At 49.1% G+C, this 22,948-nt stretch overlaps 2 protein-coding genes across 8 annotated transcripts in view; one reads left to right on the plus strand and one right to left on the minus strand.

The window, feature by feature from the left end:
* Positions 1 to 20,471, minus strand: part of LOC100765005 (zinc finger protein 583) — a 28,771-nt gene extending 8,300 nt beyond the window's left edge. Inside the window, exon 1 of one of the 2 annotated variants that reach the window (XM_027430809.2) lies at positions 20,368 to 20,471. The gene's annotated coding sequence lies outside the window, so the exon portion shown is untranslated. Of the gene's footprint in view, positions 1 to 238; positions 474 to 20,367 lie in introns of those variants that run through there. The other variant, XM_027430810.2, reaches the window with a different exon arrangement.
* On the plus strand, positions 4,174 to 15,380 carry Znf582 (zinc finger protein 582). 6 transcript variants are annotated; one of them, XM_027430811.2, is made up of 6 exons: positions 4,174 to 4,310; positions 6,778 to 7,062; positions 7,756 to 7,844; positions 9,467 to 9,593; positions 10,071 to 10,166; positions 13,536 to 15,380. In XM_027430811.2, the coding sequence occupies exons 3-6, from the start codon at positions 7,836 to 7,838 to the stop codon at positions 14,687 to 14,689; spliced, it is 1,386 nt and encodes a 461-aa protein (XP_027286612.1). In that variant the 5' UTR covers positions 4,174 to 4,310; positions 6,778 to 7,062; positions 7,756 to 7,835; the 3' UTR covers positions 14,690 to 15,380. The 6 variants fall into 6 exon arrangements, with proteins under 6 accessions (XP_027286612.1, XP_027286615.1, XP_027286614.1 ...); XM_027430814.2 differs by having other exon boundaries at positions 6,778 to 6,823; XM_027430813.2 differs by having other exon boundaries at positions 4,180 to 4,310; positions 6,775 to 7,062.
* Positions 20,472 to 22,948: the final 2,477 nt, after the last annotated feature.

Below are 22,948 nucleotides of genomic sequence, written 5' to 3' on the forward strand. Positions count from 1 at the left end.
CTCACGGCCACAGGCTCCCCCCCCCCATACACACGTCCCTGCCGCCCCCTCAGGCTCGCACGCCGCTCGCACGGCCACTCGGGTCCCGCCACACACACACACGCACACACACATGCACACACGCGCGCGCGCGCACACACTTGCACATGCACACACACGCACACACAGTGTGCCCCACGCGGTCACCCCGCTGCTCACCCGGCTCCCCCTCCGCTCGCCCGCTCGCCCACCCGCTCACCCCTCGCTCGGCGCCGAGGCGGCTCCCGCAGGGCCCGGGCGGGGCTCGATCTCGTGGCGCCGGCCGAGCTCACAAAGGCGCGGCTGCCGAGCGAGCGGCTCGGCGCAGGGGCCGCTGGGAGGTGGAGTCCGGCGTCTGACCCGGCGGCGCAGGGCATGCTGGGAACGCCCTCTGGGGCGCGGTTTCGGGGGCCGAGGGTCTCCCGGGGACTCGGTCCCTTCCCTTAGGTGAGCGGCGGCCGCGGCGGCGGCGGGATGCTGCATCACGCATGCGCAGTGCCGACGGGCCATGCACACCCGTGTCTCTGCATTCATTGCCTTCTCTCTTCTCTCCCTCTCTCTTTCCTGGGGGGCGTGTGTGTGTGTGTGTGTGTGTGTGTGTGTGTGTGTGTGTGTGTGTGTGTGTGTGTGTGTGTGTGTGTGTGTGTGTGTGTGTGTGTGTGTGTGTGTGTGAGTGTGTGTGTGTGTGTGTGTGTGTGTGTGTGTGTGTGTGTGTGTGTGTGTGTGTGTGTGTGTGTGTGTGTGTGTGTGAGTGTGTGTGTGTGTGTGTGTGTGTGTGTGTGTGTGTGAGTGTGTGTGTGTGTGTGTGTGTGTGTGTGTGTGTGTGTGTGAGTGTGTGTGTGTGTGTGTGTGTGTGTGTGTGTGTGTGTGTGTGTGTGTGTGTGTGTGTGAGTGTGTGTGTGTGTGTGTGTGTGTGTGTGTGTGAGTGTGTGTGTGTGTGTGAGTGTGTGTGTGTGTGTGTGTGTGTGTGTGTGTGTGTGTGTGTGAGTGTGTGTGTGTGTGTGTGTGTGTGTGTCTGTGTGTGTGTGTGTGTGTGTGTGTGTGTGTGTGTGTGTGTGTGTGTGTGTGTGTGTGAGTGTGTGTGTGTGTGTGTGTGTGTGAGTGTGTGTGTGTGGTGTGTGTGTGTGTGTGTGTGTGTGTGTGTGTGTGGTGTGTGTCTGTGTGTGTGTGTGTGTGTGTGTGTGTGTGTGTGTGTGTGTGTGTGTGTGTGTGTGTGTGTGTGTGTGGTTTCTCTGGAGCCCCGATGCCCTGGTGTCTGGAGCCCCGATTGCCAGGTTTTGTCCTGGGAGGAGGAGTGACAAACCCAGCGGGTGGTTTTGGGTATATAAGTTTTCCTTCACACTTATGTCACAGTAACACACACAGCATAAGCCAGCAACCCTGAGAGCCACAGACAGCAGGCTCACAGCAGGGCACCTCCTGCAGCGGCCGCAGGTTCGGGTTCTCTGTTCCACTGGATCCTCCTGAGGCTGTCTTGGTTATTGGGTTCACAACGGGCAGCACTCAGCGTGATGGACTGGTTGTTTCAGGTTAGCAGAGGAGAGCTCCAGGACGTAGAGTTCTGGTCCACTCTAAAGTTCCCAGTTCTGAGCTCGTCCTTAAATAGTTTGCTAAATCTTGCTAATCACACTTTGCCCACTCCACACATTCTCTCTCTTATCTACAATGGCCGGGTAGGGGGCCTACGCTCCCTTTCTTTTCACCTTTCTTCAGCCAGGCCTTTGCCTGTCCGGTTATAACCTTTGTCTTAATCTCTCTCCAGTCAGTCCTTTTGCCTGCCTGGGTACAGGCTCCTCACACATGTCATTCTATAGACCAGGCTGGCCTCGAACTCACAGAGATCCGCCTGCTTCTGCCTCCTCCCGAGTGCTGGGATTAAAGGCGTGCGCCACCAATGCCCGGCTGAGGGGTGTTTTTATAAGGGAAAATTGTAGAGCTGGAAGCCCCAAGATTACAGAACTTCTGTGGTTTCACAGGACGGGACAAAGATTGTATGCTTCAGACAAGGAGCAATTAAGCAGGATGCTGCAGAGGAAATGAGTTTGTTAATTATCCCCTGGGCAGGGGATGTCTACAATTGGCAACTATCCGATACTCTTTGGACCAGAGGAATGTGGACGCCATTCTAGGGTGTGATAGCTGGTCTAAGGGCTTGAGTCCTGTGGACCTTTGTTTAACCTGTTCTGCTGGGCTGCCTTTTGGGAACTCAGAGAAGCTTAAGAGTTTTCCCATTTGGGCTTTGGAGTCCGAGTTTTAGACTTTGATTTTTCCCTTTCACTAGTATTTCTTCCTTGTTTTACATTTATCATTTATAGACTTCTAGGTTTACTAACCACATAAATGTAACTTTATGCACTAACACTTTTCTCCCTTATTAGCCGTAATAACGCCCCTCATTCCATGTAACTCTTAGCGAGTCAAGGACCCTCTGAGACGTGAATCGCCACCTGCCTTATCCCAAGATTTTATCTGCCTTCCTGATTCTGGGGGATATGCCTGCCCATACCCTTGTTACTGTCAGAACTGTTCATTGTATCAGTATTGGTTATAAAAAGTAGAAGCTTCTAGTTTTTGAAGAATTTCCCTCTCACCCTCAAGACTCCTTTTAGAAAACCCTACCCTCCTGCTGTCTAGCCTGGACCCTGAGAGAGCATGGAAGCTGGAACTTGAATGCTCTTGTTACCTTACATAGGTCTGGGCACACACACAAAACAAAACAAAAATGTTCAACAAGATTATTTAGTTTATATTATACCTGTTAATCTCAAAGATGAGAGGAGAAAGACCACCGACCCAAATCATTATGGCCTAATTAATTAAAGCAAGCTTTTTTTATTCATGGACACAGGCTGCCTTCCCCTAAGACCCAGTACAAGGGGTCAGCTTTGGATGTGAGGGAGACAAGGCTTTTATAGTTCAAGAGCAGTGGTTTTCCAAATGGAGGATTTGGCAGGTAAGATGGGGGGGGGATTCACAGAACATAAAAAGTTAGTCCCTCCTGAAACAAAGACATGAGGGCAAAGTGGGCATGAGACAGCAGGCAGTCAAAACAAGGTCGTCATAGGTCGTATGCCCTTTTGAAACAAAGGTCGGTTTGCAAGATGGCTATAAACAACTTTTTAAACAAAGACATGACTGGCGTTCATGGAACAGGCAGTACAGAACCATTTGTAGTTAACCTTATAGGTGAGGCATGGCCCAATCCTTGAGAAACAGGCTTAATCATAAAGAAGGAATCTAGTTTGACTTTACTATAAGATGGCTTTTAAGCCTGAGATGGAGGGAAGGCTGGTTCTTTATACTCTTTTAAAAATTTGACTTTTTTTCTGTAAGTATTTTACTAACTTTTTGTTTGTTTGCTTGTTTGTGTTTTTTGAGACAGGGTTTCTTTGTGTAGCTGGCCTGGAACTCACAGAGATCCACCTGCCTCTGCTTCCGGAGTGCCAACTAACTCTTATCTCTAGTCAGAATTGTCGTTGATATCTCAGACAAGGTGGCTCACGACTGCCTGTGAGTCCAGTTGCAGGGGATCTGTGCACTCTTCCTGTCTCTGTTGGCACTGCTTGCCTGGAGTGTACATTCATACACCAGGCTCGCACACATAAAAGAAAAAAAAATGTCTTAGGAAGTGCTCTATTGCTGTGAAGATACGCCGTGGCTGATCATATCGCCTGCAAAAATAAACTGATTTCTTACTTGCTGGTGTGTAAATTACCTTGCATCAATTTTAGATGTAAAACAGGGTTATTTTGTTGTTTTGTTTTTTCCCCCATTAGATGAAATTTTAGCTGTAGATCTTCTATAAATGGAAAACTTTTCAGTCGCATTTTCACAAGTGCGCGTCCACATTTAACTGATCCCAGTTGCTTGCTAAACTGCCCATACAGGATTAAAATCAAACACCCCTCAGGGGCACAAGAGTTGCTGGGTACAGAGCCATGGCCACGCGGCCACGCACTCATAGCCAGAGAAGGAATCACGCGCGACTTTCAGACGAACAACTCTGGGATTCGAACACCCATGTCTCAGCACATAGGCGCGCCCCTCGGTGGCTCCCAAAACACCGCAGCCCTTGCTCAGGCCGTTTGGCATCCTCGAGACTACATTTCCCAGAAAGGACTGCGACGTCAGCTTGCGCTCCCGCAGCCGCAGCGGCGCTTCTGCGCTTGCGCCATCCTCAGGCGTGGGGCAGCGAGAGCGGGCTATTAAGGTGGTAACCAGGCTGTAGGCCGTAGGCGGCCGGACCGAGAAGAAAACAAGGGGAGGATCCGGAGCTGTCCGGAAGCTCCGCGGTGAGTATGGGAGCCGGCGCCGCGGACAAGACGCTCAGCCTTCAGACCAAGCGCCGTCCTGGCCCCACCGGTTTTTCATAGGCTTCCCGGTCCCGGACTACATTTCCCGTCGTTCCCCGCGGCTAGCACTCAGCCGGTGTCCCCTTGTGCTCAATTTCTAAGCCAACCTGGTAGACCCAGGGTAGCTTGGGAACCGCCCTCCACTTTCTGAAATTATGGGTGTTTTGCGTTTAGCATTATGTTTGCCTTTGTTTATTCTTCGACAAAGTACTGATATATATATATATATATTATATATGTGTATATATATAATATATATAATTATATAATATATATTACATATAATACATATACATATATATGTATATATATAATACATATATATGTATATATAATCAGTACATCATTAAAGCATGTCTGGAGTTGATTAAAGTACATTTGCAGTAAAGTATTTTTTTAAAAAAGAATTTATTTGTATGTGTGGATGTTTCTCTTGCGTGCAGGGCCCACAGGGGCCTGAAGAGGGCGTTGGATCCTCTGGAACTGGAGTTAGAAATTGGTAGTTGCCATGTGGGTGCTGGAACCCCAACGCGGGTCCCCTGTGCAAGGTCAGCAAGTTCTTTTAACCGCCCAGCCACCTCTGCAGCCCCCACGTTTTTAAACAGGTTTAAACACAGGGTTTAAGAGTCGCTTAGAAAAGAATAAGACAAACCCAGGTGTGAGTACAGCCTTTTAAAGGGACATCTTGTTTTATGTTATTATATATATTGCAGAACCCCCAAAACGTTTACAATCGTAGAACCACTAGTTTACAAGCAACGCTTAGGACCATCCAAATGATCTTGTTTTAAGTTCGCTGTGCAGCAGTGGGGAAACCGTTGAGTGAGTCAGGCTATCCGTAAAATGTTGTTGTACCAGTAATAAAATGGTGCGTGTAAAATGCTTGTAATAAGGGCACACTTCCCATTACATCATGCTAAGTAACTATCAAAATTATTTCACAAATTAGAAACATTTTCTGACGTGACAGGCATTCCTTTATGCAAGGTAGCATTTATTTAATGAACTCAAGAAGTGGTTAAATAACAACATTACAAAACCTTGAATTGTTTTTGTGGGGGCCATTGTGTGCCATGAACACCCAAGTGGAGGTCAGAGGATAAATCTTAGGAGTGGGTTCTCTCCTTCCACCATATGGGTTGTGGGGATCAGACTAAGATTGTCACGCTTTACAGCAGGTGCCTTTGTCCACGGAGCCATTGCTTCAGTCACCTAGGATGTTTTTCTCTTCCAGTGTGTTTTTTCTTGTTTGGAACCCATGTACCAGCAGTGCTTTGATTGCTTTGTGCTAAATGTTCATATAATTGTCAAATGATCTAGTTGTGAATAACTTTTCTTGGTAACTGATGGTTTTTGTTTTGATTTTTTTTTTTCCGAGATAGGGTTTCTCTGTGTAGACCTGGCTGTCCTGGAACTAGCTTTGTAGACCAGGCTAGCCTCAGACTCAGAGATCCTCCTGCCTCTTTCTTCTGAGAGCTGGGATTAAAGGTGTGTGCCAGCACTTGGTAATAACTGATGCTTTTAAGCTCTCTCTCTCTTAATTCTTTTTTTTTTGTTTGTTTGTTTGTTTTTTGTTTTCCGAGACAGGGTTTCTCTGTGTAGCTTTGGAGCCTATCCTGGCACTCACTCTGGAGACCAGGCTGGTCTCGAACTCACAGAGATCCACCTGCCTCTGCCTCCCTAGTGCTGGGATTAAAGGCGTGCGCCACCTGGCCTTCTTTTTCTAATTCTTTTGAGAGGGAAAGTCTCTATGTAGCCCTGACTGAGATTCACCTGCCTCTGCGTCCTGAGTGCTGGGCTTAAAGATGTATGTCACTATGCTCAGCCCTCAATATCATTTTAAGGACTTACTTTTTAAAAAGTAAGTGTGGTGTGTGTGTGTGTGTGAGTGTGTGTGTGTGAGTGTGAGTGTGAGTGTGTGTGTGACTGTGTGTGTGTGAGTGTGTGAATGTGTGTGTGAGTGTGTGTGAGTGTGTGAGTGTGTGTGAGTGTGTGTGTGAGTGTGTGAGTGTGTGTGTGTGAGTGTGTGAATGTGTGTGTGAGTGTGTGTGTGAGTGTGAGTGTGTGAGTGTGTGCTCGTGTGTGAGTGAGTGTGTGAGTGTGTGTGTGTGTGTGTGTGTGTGTGTGTGTGTGTGTGTGAGTGCAGTTACTTGAGGGGTCCAGAAAGGGGTGTGGCATCTCCTGGAGCTGGTGTCACAGCGAGTTGTCAATTGCCTGATGTGGGTGGTGCTGGGATCCGAACCCACGTCCTCCGCAGGAGCAGCAAATGCTCTGAACTATGGAGCCGTCATCTCTTCTCGCCCCTCAAACTCAGGTTTGATTATTGATTTCAAATTATTCCACACTTTCCTACTTGTGGACTTAACCTCTTCTTCATGTACTAATTTTGTGTGTTTTTCTTCAGCAGACACGGTTGTGCGTGCAGCCGCACACGCTGCTGTATCTCTGGAAGGGTACGTTTGTGTCCTGACGGTGGAGAACTGGTCCTGCTCCATCTGATTGTCTGATCAGCCACTGCAGCTTCCTCCTGCTTGGGCTGAGGAGGTCTCTGTGCATTTGAAAGCTGGAGGAACAGCCGGGTCGACTTGAGTGGTTCCCTTTGATGAATGAGAGATCAAATGGCTGAGTCTTGTGAATACTTCATTTCTGCTCTAGGGCTGTGTACATTATGCACGTTCTCCTTACTGCCGGGGTGAGGAGAGCTTTCCCTGTCCTTTGAATACTGTATGGGTCTCCATCACCGCAACAGGTCTGAGGACCCCGGAGTTTTGCACCACCTGCAGTATTTAAGTGAAGGGGGAGAGAAAGGACCACCGTGCTGTACCTCTTTGGCAGCAGCTAAAGTAGGCTTCCTGGTGGTGGGTAACAGTTTATCCTAGCAGTCAGAAACAGGCGTGGAAAGGCTCGGGCATTATGCTGGCCTGCCCCTGTTACCTGGCAGAATCCACTCAGGCAGTACCCTGGTCAGCCCAGGGTTCCATGGGAACTAAGTCTGCACGCAGGTGCAGAGGACCCCTTTAAAAGATCCCTGCCCATTTACACTGTCTCTACACTTCTCTCTCTCTGCTCTCTCTACACGTCTCTCTCTACACTCTCTTCTCTTCTCCTCTTCTCTGTCTGCTTCTCTCTCTCTCTCTCTCTCTCTCTATGGCGACCAGCCATGGCGGTCAGCCAAGCCATTAACCCTGTTTCTCTTCTCAGTCTCCCTACTCTGCAGGGCCTATAATAAATTGGTTAATGTGTCTCATTTTGTGTCTCATCTGGCCCCTCCTTCTTCTTCTTTATTTTTAATTTAAACAAAAGAATTACAGGTGTGGACATAATGCTGGCATTCGGGGGCTTTGAGGAAAGCTGAGACCTCATGTTTGTTCTTTTCCTCCCTCAGCTCTGATATCTAAGGACTTTGTCATTACCCAAGACAAAAACGTGGAGGAAGGCCGATCTGCCCTTGAACTTGTGGAAGTCATGCCTCTTGTGAGTTTTAAAATAAATGTAAATATTTGTTATCCTGAAACTTCCCACCTAGATCTACCAGTTAATCTGGTTCCCTGAGGTTTGTTTTAGGGAGTAAAAGATGGATGGTAGGATGATAGGCTAGGCCCTGTTTTTTTGTTTTGTTTTGTTTTTTGAGACAGGGTTTGTGTAGCCCTGGCTGGCCTAGAACTTGCTCTTGTAGACCAGGGTGGTCTCAAACTCACAGAGATTCACCTGCCTCCACCTCCCGAGTGCTGGGATTAAAGGCGTGGGCCACCACTGCCAGGCCCAAGCTATGCCCTTTCTTGTTGCTCTGTCTTCTCTGGCACATGCCATTCTGTGGTGATGGTGATTCATTCTGTGGTGAAATTTTCTGAGCAGATCTCCATTTCCCTGCATGAGATGGGAGCATCCTTGTAGGTGCTAAGCTTTGAAAGAAGAGAATGATCACACAGGCAAACGGGGAGGTGGTTTTAGTCACCATTTCAGCCTGTGGTTTATTGTCCTGCCTTGGAAGAGATTGACATTTGGGTGTAATGGAGACCTAGCTGGGAATCCAGAGTTTAGATGCCAGAGTATGATCGGATTTGAGGTTACACCAAGCATTAGGGTCTTTCTCCATTAGCTTCTTCAGCTTAAGCACAAGAGAAATACAGAGGATCATGGGAATAGCAAGTGAGAGCCTCGGCCTGAGGGGTTGGTGGGTTGGGTTCTGGGAGCTTGGAAGAACTTTAGAGATCGGATCCATGCTCTGCTTCCAAAAGATGAGGATGTTTTACTCATTCTTTTTTTTTTTTTTTTATGTTCCACCTGCATGTTGCCTGCAGGCCAGAAGAGGGCACCAGATCTCATTACAGATGGTTGTGAGCCACCATATGGTTGCTGGGAATTGAACTCAGGACCTCTGGAAGAGCAGCCAGGGCTCTTAACCTTTGAGCCATCTCTCCAGCCACCTCAGTCATTCTTTTCACTTAAGAAACTGTATAATCGATAAAAAGCATCCTTCACTCCTCATTTGTCTCATGAAGAAAATGCTTGCACTATGTTCTGATGTAATGGCGAACTGAGCTTGGCAACAACTCTTGACTTTGATGAAGCTATTCCCTCTAAGATATACAACTCTTTCTTTTGAGACAGGGTCTTACATGTAGCACTAGCTGGCCTGGAACTCAGTATGTAGACCAGGCTGGCCTCGGACTCACAGTGACCCACCTGCTTTGGCTTTCTGGAGTGCTGGGATTAAAGGCATGCGGTACCATGGTGGCTGTAAAATGTTTTTTAAAAACATTTTCTTAAAATAATTTAGGGAAAAATTCAAGTGTCTTTGCCATAAAAAAGAAATGCTTCTGAGCTGAATTGAGAATTTATGAAAACTCCATTTAACCTTTTAATTTTCATCCCCGACCTCTACATAGAAGGGTTGATCTGCAGCAAAATGGAGTTTGTGAAAGTATTTTAACACTGTGCCCTCCTTGTGCTCACTTTGACACCCAGCCCCAGCTGTTTTGTTCACTCGAGCAACCCCTTTCTTTCTACAGAGACGTTCTCAAGCTCCTCTCGCCCCACTGGGACACATCCCCGTGAAGGAAATGGTCATGCATTGCTCACACTTCTTGTTTCAGGGCTCAGAACTCTTCAGGGACGTGGCCATAATTTTCTCCCAAGAGGAATGGGAGTGCCTCGAGCCTGTTCAGAGGGATCTGTACAGAGACGTGATGCTGGAGAACTACAGCCATCTGGTTTCTCTGGGTCTGTCAGTCTGGATCTTCCTGGCAGTGCCTCTTCCTAGTCCATTATTGGGTGTCCTTTGGCGTGTCCCATCCTTTTTTTTTTTTTTTTTTTTTTTAAGATTTTATTTATTTATTATGTATACAGTCTTCTGCATGCAGGCCAGCAGAGGGCACCGGGTCTCATAACTGATGGTTGCAAGCCACCATGTGGTTACCAGGAATTGAACTCAGGACCTCTGGAAGAGCAGCCAGGGCTCTTAACCTCTGAGCCATCTCTCCAGCCCCGTCCTAGTCAGTTACTGGGTACCTTCCAGTTCCATGATGGTCACTTTTGAGCATACAAAAGCAGCGACTTGCTTGAATTCATGCCTTCCACTACTCCAGGTCACTGTTGCATTTTCTTTTGGGCCTCTCTGTAGTTGTCTCCCTACTCAGTGACAGGCCTCTCAGTGCGACCATACGGTGTGGTTTTTTTTTTTTTTTTTCTCTTCTCCAGGTCTTACCATATCCAAACCTGATGTGATATCCATCCTGCAGCAAGGAAAGGAGCCCTGGAGAGAGGAAGGGGGAACAACAGGAGGCCTGTTTTCAGGTGAGTGACAGACCTTGTCAGGAACTAGACACTCAGGAGACCTCAGTCTTGTTGCCATTTTTTGCAGCTGGACCAGTTAGGCTGGACTAGAAATCACCAGTGTAGCATTCTTCAGATAGTTGTATATAGTATAGAATCAGGGATGGCCTTACTTAGAAGAGAGGAAAAGTGCTCCTGGAATAAACCCACAAAACCCAATCATGCTAAGTGGATACAGTAGAGAAAATGCCATTTTGGAGGAAGGAGTACTTTCAAAGGAACTTCTATAGAAGTAGCCAAAGTGTTTTTTTCCCAGAAATCATGGCCAGAAGAGAACGAGCATCATATGGTCACAGTAGTTCCTGCAGCCGGGTCCATGGTTGTTTGCAAAGTCTTCTGTTCATCAAGGTAGTAGTTTAATATCCTTGGCCATGCTGGCAGTGATGGTGGCGCACGCCTTTAATCCCAGCACTCGGAAGGCAGAGGAAGGTGGATCTCTGTGAGTTCCAGGACAGCCAGGACTGTTTTACAGAAAAACCCTGTCTCACAAAACAAACAAAACCAACCAAACAAAAACCAAATATCCTTGGCCAGCTATACTTTGTATACTTCCTTCTTTTTTAAGATGTTAGCCAGCTGTCCTCGCCTTTGAGTGGGTCAGTATGTATAAGTGGGCAACCTAATGTCTGGAGGCCATCTCTGCAGCTGGTTAGACCACAGTAGACACCACTTTCCTCTTGAACAACCAAATGGTGCTTGAAAAGAATATATCTCGACTTTTTGACCTGTTCATGTGTCTTCATCCTTCCATGTCGAGAGGACTGATTGTGTTTGCAACATACATTATTGAGGTGGCGGCAGCCAGCGTCTTCCTCACAAAACCTGATGCCTCTTTGAGCAATCCTTATCTTCCATTCTACAAGCATCTTACATTCCTGTAGCTTTCCATCAGGACAGTCACAAAGCGACACTCATGTGCCACGGTGTCTGTGCAGTCCTCTGGACTCATCTGCTCCGTGAACTTGAGTGTATTCAGAAGCAATTGTCACTGTCGCCCAGGGTTCCTTGCGACATCCTTTAATGAGTCTTTTTACTCAATGAAGTCAGTCACTATGGTTGCAGTGTAGCTTGCCACTGTCCTGAAGTCATGTGCCAGGTAGAACTGGATGAAATACACCCTGCAGCCACAAAATGACTTTCAGTGTGTGTGTGTGTGTGTGTGTGTGTGTGTGTGTGTGTGAATGCCAGTACATGCATGCTGAGGCTACTGTGTGGAGGTCAACGCTAACTTTTGGAGTGGCTCTCTCACCTCACTGAGGCAGAGCTTCTCTTATTTTGGCCACACTGTGTCATCCGGGGTATCCCAGGGCCTTCCCGTTGATTCTGTGGTCTTTGCCTCTCATCTAACTGTAGGAGCGCCGGGATTACACAGATGAGCCATCGCATCTGACTACTTGTGGGTCCTAGGATTGAACTCAGGCCGTCAGGCTTTCGTGGCGGGTGCACTTACCCACGAGCTATCTTGCCTGCACCCCCCCCCCCCCGTGCAGTTTTTGCTTATTATCTGAATAAGATCCAAACATAATGCTGTAGAAGGGTCTCAGCCCCCAGTGAACTGAGCTCTAAACAAGACATAAGGTCATTCTTTTACCAGCATTCCCTTTAAATAATGGAGAAGTTAAAGGCAGAGTTGACGTGGCCGTGGTGGTCAGTTACATTTCAGATTAGAGGAAACAGGAGAAGGTTCTAGATGCACCTAAGGATGGCTTCCGGATTGTCACCATGTCCTGGAAGACAGATGTGTTGCTGTGCCCTTTGGCTTATTTTCTTTTTCCCAGATATGCTCTTAAGTGCTAAGGCAGGTCAACCATCTAGTCACAAACCTTTCCTGTCGCTTTTTTTGTTTGTTTGTTTTTTGGTTTTTTTGACACAGGTTTTCTCTATGGCTTTGGAGGCTGTCCTGGAACTCACTCTGTAGACCAAGCTGGTCTCGAACTCCCAGAGATCTCCTTGCCTCTGACTCCTGAGTGCTGGGTTTAGAGGCGTGCGCCACCAATGCCCGGCTTAACTATTTTTTTAAGCATACAGTTCAGCAATGTTAAGAAGATTCACGTTGTTTGGCCACCATCACCCGATCCATCTTCAGCGCACCTGGCAGAATCCTCGTGGTTTTTGCAGAGTGTATTTACATGTGATAAAACATAGACCTCTTAAGTGCAGTGTTGATGGATGCTGGCAGCTTTGGACACCTGTGTTACAGCCACCAATCAAGAGGACAGTTCCTTGTACCCCTTCCTGAACCACCCCTGAAGCCCTGCCAGGAAGCTCTCTCTTTGCAGAAGTCTCTCCTGATTCTATTTCCCAGAATCTATTAGTGGTTTTCCAAGCATGGCCCAGGGCCACACTGATGCTTTAGAACTAGTATAGCGCTGTTGTCAGCCCGCTCTGTACGGTTGCCTCCGCTGCTTTGCTGTTTGCCTTATTTTCAATCGCTTAGCCATATTCAAGAGTATATAGGTGTTAAACCTTCCTATACCCTTTTAAAGTCTGGCAAGGATTTATTAGAAAGGGCATTAGTGGCCAGGCAGTGGTAGCGAACGCCTTTAAAACTAGCACTTAGGAGGCAGAGGCAGGGGGATCTCTGTGAGTTCGAGGCCAGCCTGGTCTATAGAGCAAGTTCAGAAACTTTGTCTCCAAAAAAAAAAAAAAAACCAAAAAAACAAAACAAAACCAGGGCCTGGAGAGATGGCTCAGAGGTTAAGAGCACCGGCTGCTCTTCCAGAGGTCCTGAGTTCAATTCCCAGCAACCACATGGTGGCTCACAACCATCCGTTATGAGATCTGGCGCCCTCTTCTGGTGTGCAGATAGACATGGAAGCAGAGTGTTGTATATATAATAAATAAATAAAATCTTAAAAAAAAAACAAATAAATAAGAAAGGTCATTAGTCACAGAGAATAGAAGCCATGAACAGATAATTATAGGTCCTGGGCCACCAACACAAGTTAGAGTCTAATAAGTCTAATTAACGCCAGGTGGTTCCCAGGGTAATCTTAGCTGTGTTTTCATCAGCCAGGCTACCCACAGCACAGAAATTACTCTTCATGCCCCCTCACTCCCAAGATTTCTTGGCTAGACAGTGGGAAAGAAGACCTTTCCGCAAGCAGTCACATGTCAGAAGGCTCCTGCCTTTCCAGCTGTCTTCATGGGACACTTGTGTGTGACAGACACCATCAAGTTGGGAACCCTGACAAGATGCTGAGCAGGGAGGAGGAGCAAGCAGAGACGTGTGTCTCTTCGGTGACCCTCCTGAGACCCTGCCAGCTTTCACTCTAGTTCCTTTTTCTGGAAAAATGAAAATACCCATTTTCTGTTCCTCTTCTTTTTCAGCATTGGAATCTGGGGACGGTACCCAAATACCCTCAAATGAACCACAGTGGGGGATAACGCGAAACCTTCCAAGCTCCGGTCTTGAGAGCTCCAGTTTCCAAGACGACTGCAAAGGCCAAGGCCTATTTGACAGACAAGCGGGAAATCCAGACGGAACTTCCAGGCCTGGGTTAAAGAGTCATGAAGAAATGCCCACTTTAAACCGGCAAGCGTCCCTTTCTTTTTACCAGACAAAGTCCTGTAGATCCAATAAACGCAAAAAAGGCTTGTGGCAAGAGGAATTGCATATTAATGGAGGAATTCCTACTAATGAGAAGCCCTACAAATGTAGGGAGTGTGGGAAGGCCTTTAAATATGGCTCTCGACTAGTCCAGCATGAGAATATTCACTCTGGCAGGAAGCCGTACGAGTGTAAAGAATGTGGAAAGGCCTTCAATTCCGCCTCAAATTTCATACAGCACCAGCGAGTTCACACAGGTGAGAGGCCTTACGAATGCAAAGACTGTGCTAAGGCCTTCAGTCGAAGCTCACAGCTGATTGAGCATCGGCGAATCCACACTGGGGAGAAACCCTATCAATGTACGGACTGCGGCAAGGCCTTCAACCGGATCTCCCATCTCAAAGTCCATCACAGAATCCACACCGGCGAGAAGCCCTATGTGTGTAAGCAGTGTGCGAAGGCCTTCAGCCACAGGGCTCAGTTGCTTCAGCATCAGACTGTCCACACGGGCAAGAAGCTCTTTGAGTGTAAAGACTGTGGGAAGACCTTCAATCAAGGCTCCACTCTTAGCCGACATCAGAGGATTCACAGCGGGGAGAAGCCCTACGAGTGCCAGGCCTGTGGCAAGACCTTCCGAGTGAACTCCCAGCTCAAGCAACACCAGAGAATTCACACGGGAGAGAGACCCTACCAGTGTAAGGTTTGCAGTAGGGCCTTCCAGCGGATCTCACATCTCACAGTGCATTCCAAGATCCATTCGGGCGAGAGGCCGCGTGCTTGTAAGGTGTGTGGAAAGGCCTTTAGCCATGGCTCACAACTCAGTCAACATCAGGTGAGCCATTCCAAGGAAAGGCCCTGTGAGTATAAAGGACGGGGGAGCAGCCTAAGTCACGATCAGAGACTGCGCAGTAGAGGAACCCGTGTGAACAAATAAACGCAGAAAAGCCGTCCCCCGGCACTTACCTACTGTTAATCACCAGGGAATCGGTGCTCGCAAGAAACCGCATGAAGGGACCCTTTGGCTTAGGGTAGTCACAGCTTGTGCGTCTTGGAGAAAGGGAAATTAAATGTACCGCAAATGGGATGCCACTGCTGAGAGTTTTCTAAATCAAAAAACAGGGGAAGGTTGGAAATCATTTTGTCTCCCAACACATCCCAGAATCTAGTCATGGGATGTTATTGTTGTTTTGAGACATGGTCTCTCTATGGAGCCTTTGGCTGGCCTAGAATTTGCTATGTAAACCAGGATGGCCTCGAACTCCTAGCAATCTGCCTGCCTCTGCCTTCTGAAAGCTGGGGTATTAAAAATAGTGTGTGCCACCGCACCCAGCTTTAGTCACAGGAAGAGGAAGCCAATGGGTTAACAATGCAGTAAATCCTGCAGACACCAGGAGTGACGACAGAAAGAATGATGGATACTTTTACATGCTAAGAAAGGAAGACATGACGCTATCCAGGCCGTGGTGACACATGCCTTGAATCCTACTACTTGGGAGATAGTAGCTAGTGGGTCTCTAGGAGTTCCAGGCTAGCTGGCTACCTACACAGTGAGACCCTGTCATAAAACAAAACTAACCCCAGCCCCGAAAGCTATATCCAGGGGAATTAAAAGAATTTTATACAAATCTCTGTGTGTGTATATGTGTGATTGTGTGTACGTAGACATATATTCATACAAATACTTCAGTGCATGTGTGGTGACCCGAGGGTAACTTTGTGGGGTCACTCCTTTCTATCCTTTATGTGGGCTCCAGAGGTTAAGCTTAGATCACCAGGCTTACCCACCGAGCAATCTCACTGGCTCTTTTCATAATTCAACACACACACACACACACACACACACACACACACACACACACACACGTTTAATCCCAGAGGAATGGCTTATGGGTTTTGAATACATGCAAACCTGAATGAGTACTTAAACTAAATGAAGGATTCAGAGCTACGAAACAGCCTGGCATGATGGCATATGCGTATAATCCCAGCTCTTGGGAAGCTCAGGCTTGCCTGAGGAGGATTGCCTCGAATTCAAGGCCAGGTTGGCTACATAGTAAAACACTGTCTTAAAAAAAATAATGAAACTACCAAACATCCATTCAATAGATAAAATTAAAAAAAAATACAGAGGAGGCAATAGTTGCACAAACTTTTGCAGCCCAAGGAACTGTTTCTGAATTCAGTTGTTTATAAAATGGGAGCCTGGGCAAGATGGTGCTGTGTAGCCCTTGTTGGTCTTCAATTTGGGGCAGTCCTCATGCCTCAGTCTCACTACTACTGGCCTGTGATTATAGGCCTGTGACACAACGTGTGGCACTATTTCTAGTTGAAAACATTCACATTCTGTGTAGACAGTATATTTCATGACTTCTGGGTCAGAAGATGTGGAGTCTGTAGGAAAAGGTCTTCTTGCCCTGTAGGCAGACTTTTTTGTCCTGCCAGCCAGTTCCCAAACGACCACACTGAGATTTATTATTAATTATAAATGCTCAGCCAATAGCTCAGGCTTGTTACTAGCCAACTGTTACATTTTAAATGAACCCATAATTCTTATCAATGCTCTGCCACATGGCTTGGTACCTTTCCTCAATACGGGAGGGAAGTTCATCTTCTTCTAAGGTCTCCTCTCCACTCTAGAGACCTCTTCTTTGATCTCTCCTTTTGTCTGCCAGTCCTGCCTAACCTCTACCTGTCCAGCTATAGACCAGACAGCTTTAGTAACCCAATCACAGTGATGTACATTCACACAGTGTAAAGGAATATTCCATACTGTTCTGTCTGATTCTTACATTACTCGGTTATTACTTCCTATTTCAGGAATAGTCTGGATTTTGGACAGTATTTGTTTTTTTAAAGCTATTTATTATTTACTTTTCTTTTTTAATAATTTTTTATTTTATATGCGCTGGTATTTTGCATGCATGTTTGTCTGATTTTGGGGTTACAAGCAGTTGCTAGCTGCCATGTGGGTGCTGGGAATTGAACCCGGGTCCTCTGGAAGAACAGTCAGTGTTCTTAACTGCTGAGCCATCTCTCCAGCCCCTGGACAGTATTTGTTAGTGTCTACACGCCTAGATAGTTTTTGCATCATCCTTTGTCTGTGTCACAGGTAGATTTTTGCTGTCTACCCATCAGACATACTTAGTTATTGTTAGCATCTGCTTTTTGCTTTAGAATCTGAAGAAGGACCGGGCATGGTGGGTCAGACCTTTAATCCCAGCACTCGGGAGGCAGAGACAGGCGGATCTCTGTGAGTTCAAGGCCAGCCTGATCTATAGAGCTAGTTCCAGGACAGCCAGGACCACAGAGAGAAACCCTGCCTCAAAAAACAACAAAATAAAGTCTGAAGATGACAGATTCAAATTTCTCAGCCTCCTGTGCAGCTGGAGTGACCATTGTGTCTATACTGGCTGCTGGAATCTTCTGGAGGCTTCTGGACCCAGGTTCTTAGGGAGACCTCTGGAAATCAAAAATCAAAATCCCACTGAGCTTGTGGCCTTCTAGGAGCCCATGGAGAAGGATGTTTCTCATCATCCCTTCTAGTGAAATTAGAAGCCAAGCCTACTGAGTATGTGGAGCACTGTTGTCAGTGGATTAAGGAATCCCTTCTTGGGCTGGAGAGATGGCTCAGAGGAAAAGAGCACTGCCTGCTCTTCTAGAGATCCTGAGTTCAATTTCCAGCACCCACATGGTGGCTCACAGCCATCTGTGATGAGATCTGGTGCCCTCTTCTGGCCTGCAGGCAAACATGCAGGCAGAACACTGTATACATGATAAATAAATCTTAAACAAACAAAAAAGGAATCCCTTCTTTGCAAGGCATTGATTGCGTCTGGGCTTACTTGTTCCAGAATGTGTATGTCTGGCCAAGGTAAGCCTGGAGAAAGGCGAGAAAGGCTTGGCTTATAAAAGCAGCATCTCAGTAGTAGGCCCCAAACCAACCCATACTTCAGAACAGGTTGGCTGTGTGTGGTGGTGTGGAAGACTGAGGCAGGAGCATCATTGAAACCCAGAACTTCCAGGCCAGTTTGAGCAACAATATTCCGTCATTAAAAAACAAACAAACAAACAAAACAGATGTCTGGCATGGTAGCACACGCCTTTAATCCCAGCAGAGTCAGGCGGATCTCTGGTGAGTGAGTTCTAGGGCAGTCATGGTTACACACAAAGCACAAAAGAAACAAAAAAGGTGTATTTGAACACTCTGCCCAGCAGGTGGCACTGAAGTACTGTGAAATGGCCCTCACTATCAAAAGATTGTTAAAAACCCTTTCATCTTTTCTTGCCTCAACCCCTGACTGGGTCATTATCTTCTAGTGTCTTCTGACCCTGTGTGGACAGCTTTTCAGGACATAAATAGAATCAATTTCACTAGACATTGTTTTGTTGAGACAGGGTCTCACTATGAAGCCGGAGGCTGGATTTGCAGGTAAGCACCTTCCCAGGGTTTTTTGTTTGTTTTAATATTTTTATTTCCTTGATCCAATCGATAGCCTCATCACTATCTTGTTTTGGTACTGAGCTGCCCTTGCAACTTCAATAGAACTCAGTACGATTTAGCTTCTTTCCCTACAACACGGTTTAAGTGTGCAAGTTGAATTCTGGCGTCCCCTCCCCCATTGTAGAAACCCAAACCCAAGGAGCTTAGTATGTCTGCCCCTTATCTCAGTTGCAGGATGAGACCATCCTGTCCTCTGTCTAGGAACATGAAAAAGTGCAGAAAGTCAGAAGATGTCTAGATGGTGACAGCAATGAGGAGGCTTCTGTCTGTCTGTCGTCTGTCCATCATCTCTTCCTGTCTATCATTAATTTATGTAGATTTATCTACTGTCTACCATATATTCTCTACCCTTCTCTAACCCACCTATCTATTCTAAGATATTTCTGCATTTCCAGGTCCTGGGAGCTAAAAGCAGGATCATCATTCTAGCCTAGGCTGGCCTTGAACTTGTAGCAATTCTCCTGCCTCACTCCCCATGTTCTGAGATCACAGGAATGAACCACTACACCCAGCAAGATCACCCAGTGATCTGTTAAGGTCTTTTTGTGACTTCGGGGAGCTGAACTAATTGCCAGAGGAACCAAGCAACCAAGTGCTATGACAGCTGCAACTCACAGCTCTTTGGGGGAAGGAGGAGGTAGATAAAGGATTAACAGTAGCATATGATTTAATCAATGTAGCCTTAGTTCCCCCCCAACCCCACAAAAAAGAAACCACAACAAAAAATACTTCAAGGCTTTAGAAAGACCAAGAAGACAGCACTGTGCTGAGAGAGTGAGGCACTTCAATTCTGTGGGGTTAGAAGTCTAATTCTCAGGGTCCTTGTGGACTTACGTTTGTGTCCTTTAACGTCTCCTAAATTCAACAGCAACAACAAGAAAAACCACTCGTTTCCCTAACAAATTAACAGAACTCAGGAGTCGAGGGTGCCAGACACACCACTTTAAAGTCAGAAACACAGGCAAAATAACCAGTTTGGGACTTGCGTCACAAACAGCGGGGTATTGTTTGGGGCCAAGACTTCAATCTGCGGGTAGTGTCAAGACAGTTGCTGACAACCAGAAGGTATCTCTTATGAAAAATACTTTCAAAGATGTTGAAATGTTATCTGAAGAAAATAGGAAAAACATGATACACACTTCCTGCTTTATATTTCTTTTTTTTAAAGATTTTATTTATTATGTATACAACATTCTGCTTCCATGTCTATCTGCACACCAGAAGAAGGCACCAGATCTCATAACGGATGGTTGTGAGCCGCCATGTGGTTGCTGGGAATTGAACTCAGGACCTCTGGAAGAGCAGCTAGCTGGTGCTCTTAACCTCTGAGCCTTCTCTCCAGCTCTGCTTTATATTTCTTTATAGCCTTCCCCCCACCCCCATCATTTGTCGGGTGTGTCTCCATCCGTGGGAGGTGAGATCTAAGAAGCCAGGGAACTGGGTTTCTCTTTTTTTTCTTTCTCTCTTCATCGAAGTGGCCTCGTTTCACTTGCTTCAGCTTTTAATACAAGTATTGCGTTCTTGGTCCTTCAGAGGCAGGGATGGTTTCCACTTTGGCAAAACAAAACCCAGCGTTCCTGTAACGCTGTCGTATGTATTCCTCGCTCCCAACGCCGGTAATGACGTTGGCACTTTGGAGGCGATCAGAGGCAGAACGGTGACTGCTCTTGCGGTGGCCGAGCTGAGTCCGCGGAGAGCAAACTTCCAAGCCCGGCGTCGCGCTGGCTCAGTCCTTCAACCCCACCCAGCGTTTGGGAGATGCATAAACGGAAGGACGAGGATTCAAAGTCTCCCTCGGTCACACAGCCAGTTCGGAGGACCAATCTAGGCTGGAGATCCCCTCCTCCTCCCTCTCTCCCTCCTTCCCTCCTTCCCTTCTCCCTCCTCCCTCCCTAAAGAAATCATGTCTCAAACACCGGGATCGAGCTTGGTGAAGTCACAGGGACACAGATCTCAAAGGGAGGCTCATCCGAGTGGCGCTCGCCCGGCGGCGGTTGGTAACTAGGGACGCTTCCGGTCTCTAGGCAGCGGGGGAGGCCTAACCACCATTAACCGACACGCCCGGAGATCCCGGGCCGCCCCCCTCTGCCTAATCGCGCCCTCAGACTCACCACGTCCCAGCTCGCCTCCCTTCTGTGTCGCCTGACGTCGCGGGGCAGCCACAGAAAGCGCCCCCACCCCGGACTCCGCCGAAAACCTGCTCCTCCTCCTCCACGCTCCGCTGAGGACCCGCCCTCCACGCTAAGCCCCGCCCCGCCCTCCCGCCCCGCCCTCTCCCCGCCCCCTCGGAGAACCCGCCCTACTGAATAATCCCGCTCCTCACCTCACACGGCGGAGATCCCGCTCCTTCTCCGTTTAGCGGAGCCGTCTCCTTCGCCGTAGACGCCGCTGAGATCCCGCCCCTTCTCCGCAAGCCCCGCCTCTTACTCCGGATTCCGCTCGAGCCCCGCCCTCATCTTGGACCCCGCTCAGAACCCAGGCTGCCGAGATCCCGCCCCTTCTCCACAAGCCCCGCCCTCACCATTGACTCCGCTGAGATCCCGCCCTTTCCCCACAAGCCCCGCCCTACTTGATCACCCCGCCCCTCATCTCCGACCGCGCTCCGAACCCGCCCTACTTGATAACCCCGCCCTTCCCTTAGACGGCCGAGATCCCGCCCCTTCTCCGCTTAGCGCCGCCCTCACCATTGACTCCGCTGAGATCCCGCCCCTTCTCCGCTTAGCGCCGCCCTCACCATTGACTCCGCTGAGATCCCGCCCCTTCTCCGCTTAGCGCCGCCCTCACCATTGACTCCGCCGAGATCCCGCCCCTTCTCCGCTTAGCGCCGCCCTCACCATTGACTCCGCTGAGATCCCGCCCCTTCTCTGCTTAGCACCGCCCTCACCATTGACTCCGCTGAGATCCCGCCCCTTCTCCGCTTAGCGTCGCCCTCACCATTGACTCCGCCGAGATCCCGCCCCTTCTCCGCTTAGCGCCGCCCTCACCATTGACTCCGCTGAGATCCCGCCCCTTCTCCGCTTAGCGTCGCCCTCACCATTGACTCCGCCGAGATCCCGCCCCTTCTCCGCTTAGCGCCGCCCTCACCATTGACTCCGCTGAGATCCCGCCCCTTCTCTGCTTAGCACCGCCCTCACCATTGACTCCGCTGAGATCCCGCCCCTTCTCCGCTTAGCGTCGCCCTCACCATTGACTCCGCCGAGATCCCGCCCCTTCTCCGCTTAGCACCGCCCTCACCATTGACTCAGCTGAGATCCCGCCCCTTCTCCGCTTAGCGCCGCCCTCACCATTGACTCCGCTGAGATCCCGCCCCTTCTCCGCGAGCTCCGCCTCTTGCTCTGGATTCCGCTCAAGCCCCGCCCTCATCTCTGACTCCCTAAGAACCGCCCTATTTGATAACCCCGCCCCCTCCCTCAGACAGCTGAGATCCCGCCCCTTCTCCGCTTAGCGCCGCCCTCACCATTGACTCCGCTGAGATCCCGCCCCTTCTCCGCTTAGCGCCGCCCTCACCATTGACTCCGCTGAGATCCCGCCCTTTCTCCGCAAGCCCCGCCCGCTACGAGTCCGCTGAGCGCCCGCCCTACTGACTAAGCCCCGCCCCTGACCTCCTAGTAGCCCCTCCTTCACCCGGGACCTCTCCTCTGCGCTCTTCACTGGGAACACGCCCCTTCAGCTCAGCCCCGCCCTCCTCGGGCTCCGCCCCTCCTCCGTTGCGGCGGCCAAGAGGCCGCGCCTGCGCACAGAGAGCTCGTCGGCTCCCTCCCGACGGCGCTCGGCTGGGGCTGGGGCTGGCGCGGGCGGGCGAGCTGAGGCGGTAGCCCGGGAGTGCGAGCCTGGGTGAGAGCTGCGGCCCGGGGACACGCTCCTACGTCCCCGCGCCGGCGCCCTCGGAGGTCAGGCGGATGCGTGGGGCCTGGGGGCCGAGGGCGAGCCTGGGTGAGCCAGGCCGGGGAGTGCGTGAGAGAGAGACGCCGGGTCCCAGAGAAGTCACACGTGCGGCCGTAGGTGGCCTGCGGCACTTAGAGGCTTGCCATCTGCAAAGTGATGCACCCCTGGGTGACCGCGCGTGCTTGGCGCCTGCCAGGCCCGCCAGGGTCGGGGCTGCTCATCGCAGACGCCAAACGACATCACAGGGTTAGGACTTCTCAGTTCCCAGCCCCAACCCGGGGAGGAGAGGGGCTGAAGGGCACTCGGATCACCAGAGGCCCGGTTTGGCTTGCTGTTGCTGTTTTGAGGCAAGAGTATCCCTCACACACTCATTATGTAAGCAGAGGGTGACTTCGAACCCCTGATCCCCCTGCCTCAGCCTCCCAAGTGCTGTGGGTAACAGGCGAGTGCCAAACTCTGCAGAGCCGGATTCTCTCCTCTACCTTTGATTTTACTTATTATGTATACAACATTCTGCTCCCATGTCTATCTGCACACCAGAAGAGGGTGCCAGATAACGGATGGTTGTGAGCCACCATGTGGTTGCTGGGAATTGAACTCAGGACCTCTGGAAGAGCAGTCAGTACCCTTAACTGCTGAGCCATCTCTCCAGCTCGCATGGGTGCGCTCTGGATGCAGAGTCATTTCAGGCATTCCTTTGTGCCACCAACTCCTGAGTATATACTAAGTATTTCCATTTATTTTTTGTTCCTGTTACCATGCTCTAAAACCCAATTGTCTCACTTGGGTTTTTCCAAATGTCTGTAA

Source organism: Cricetulus griseus, chromosome 9 (assembly GCF_003668045.3).
Source record: "Cricetulus griseus strain 17A/GY chromosome 9, alternate assembly CriGri-PICRH-1.0, whole genome shotgun sequence".
Classification (NCBI taxonomy): domain Eukaryota; kingdom Metazoa; phylum Chordata; class Mammalia; order Rodentia; family Cricetidae; genus Cricetulus; species Cricetulus griseus.

What these genes read in the sequence shown, in the direction of transcription:
- Znf582 (XM_027430811.2), top strand. An exon ending in CAGCCATCTGGTTTCTCTGG is followed by an intron (nt 9,594 to 10,070) that starts GTCTGTCAGTCT and finishes TCTCTTCTCCAG; the next exon opens with GTCTTACCATATCCAAACCT. An exon ending in AACAGGAGGCCTGTTTTCAG is followed by an intron (nt 10,167 to 13,535) that starts GTGAGTGACAGA and finishes CTTCTTTTTCAG; the next exon opens with CATTGGAATCTGGGGACGGT.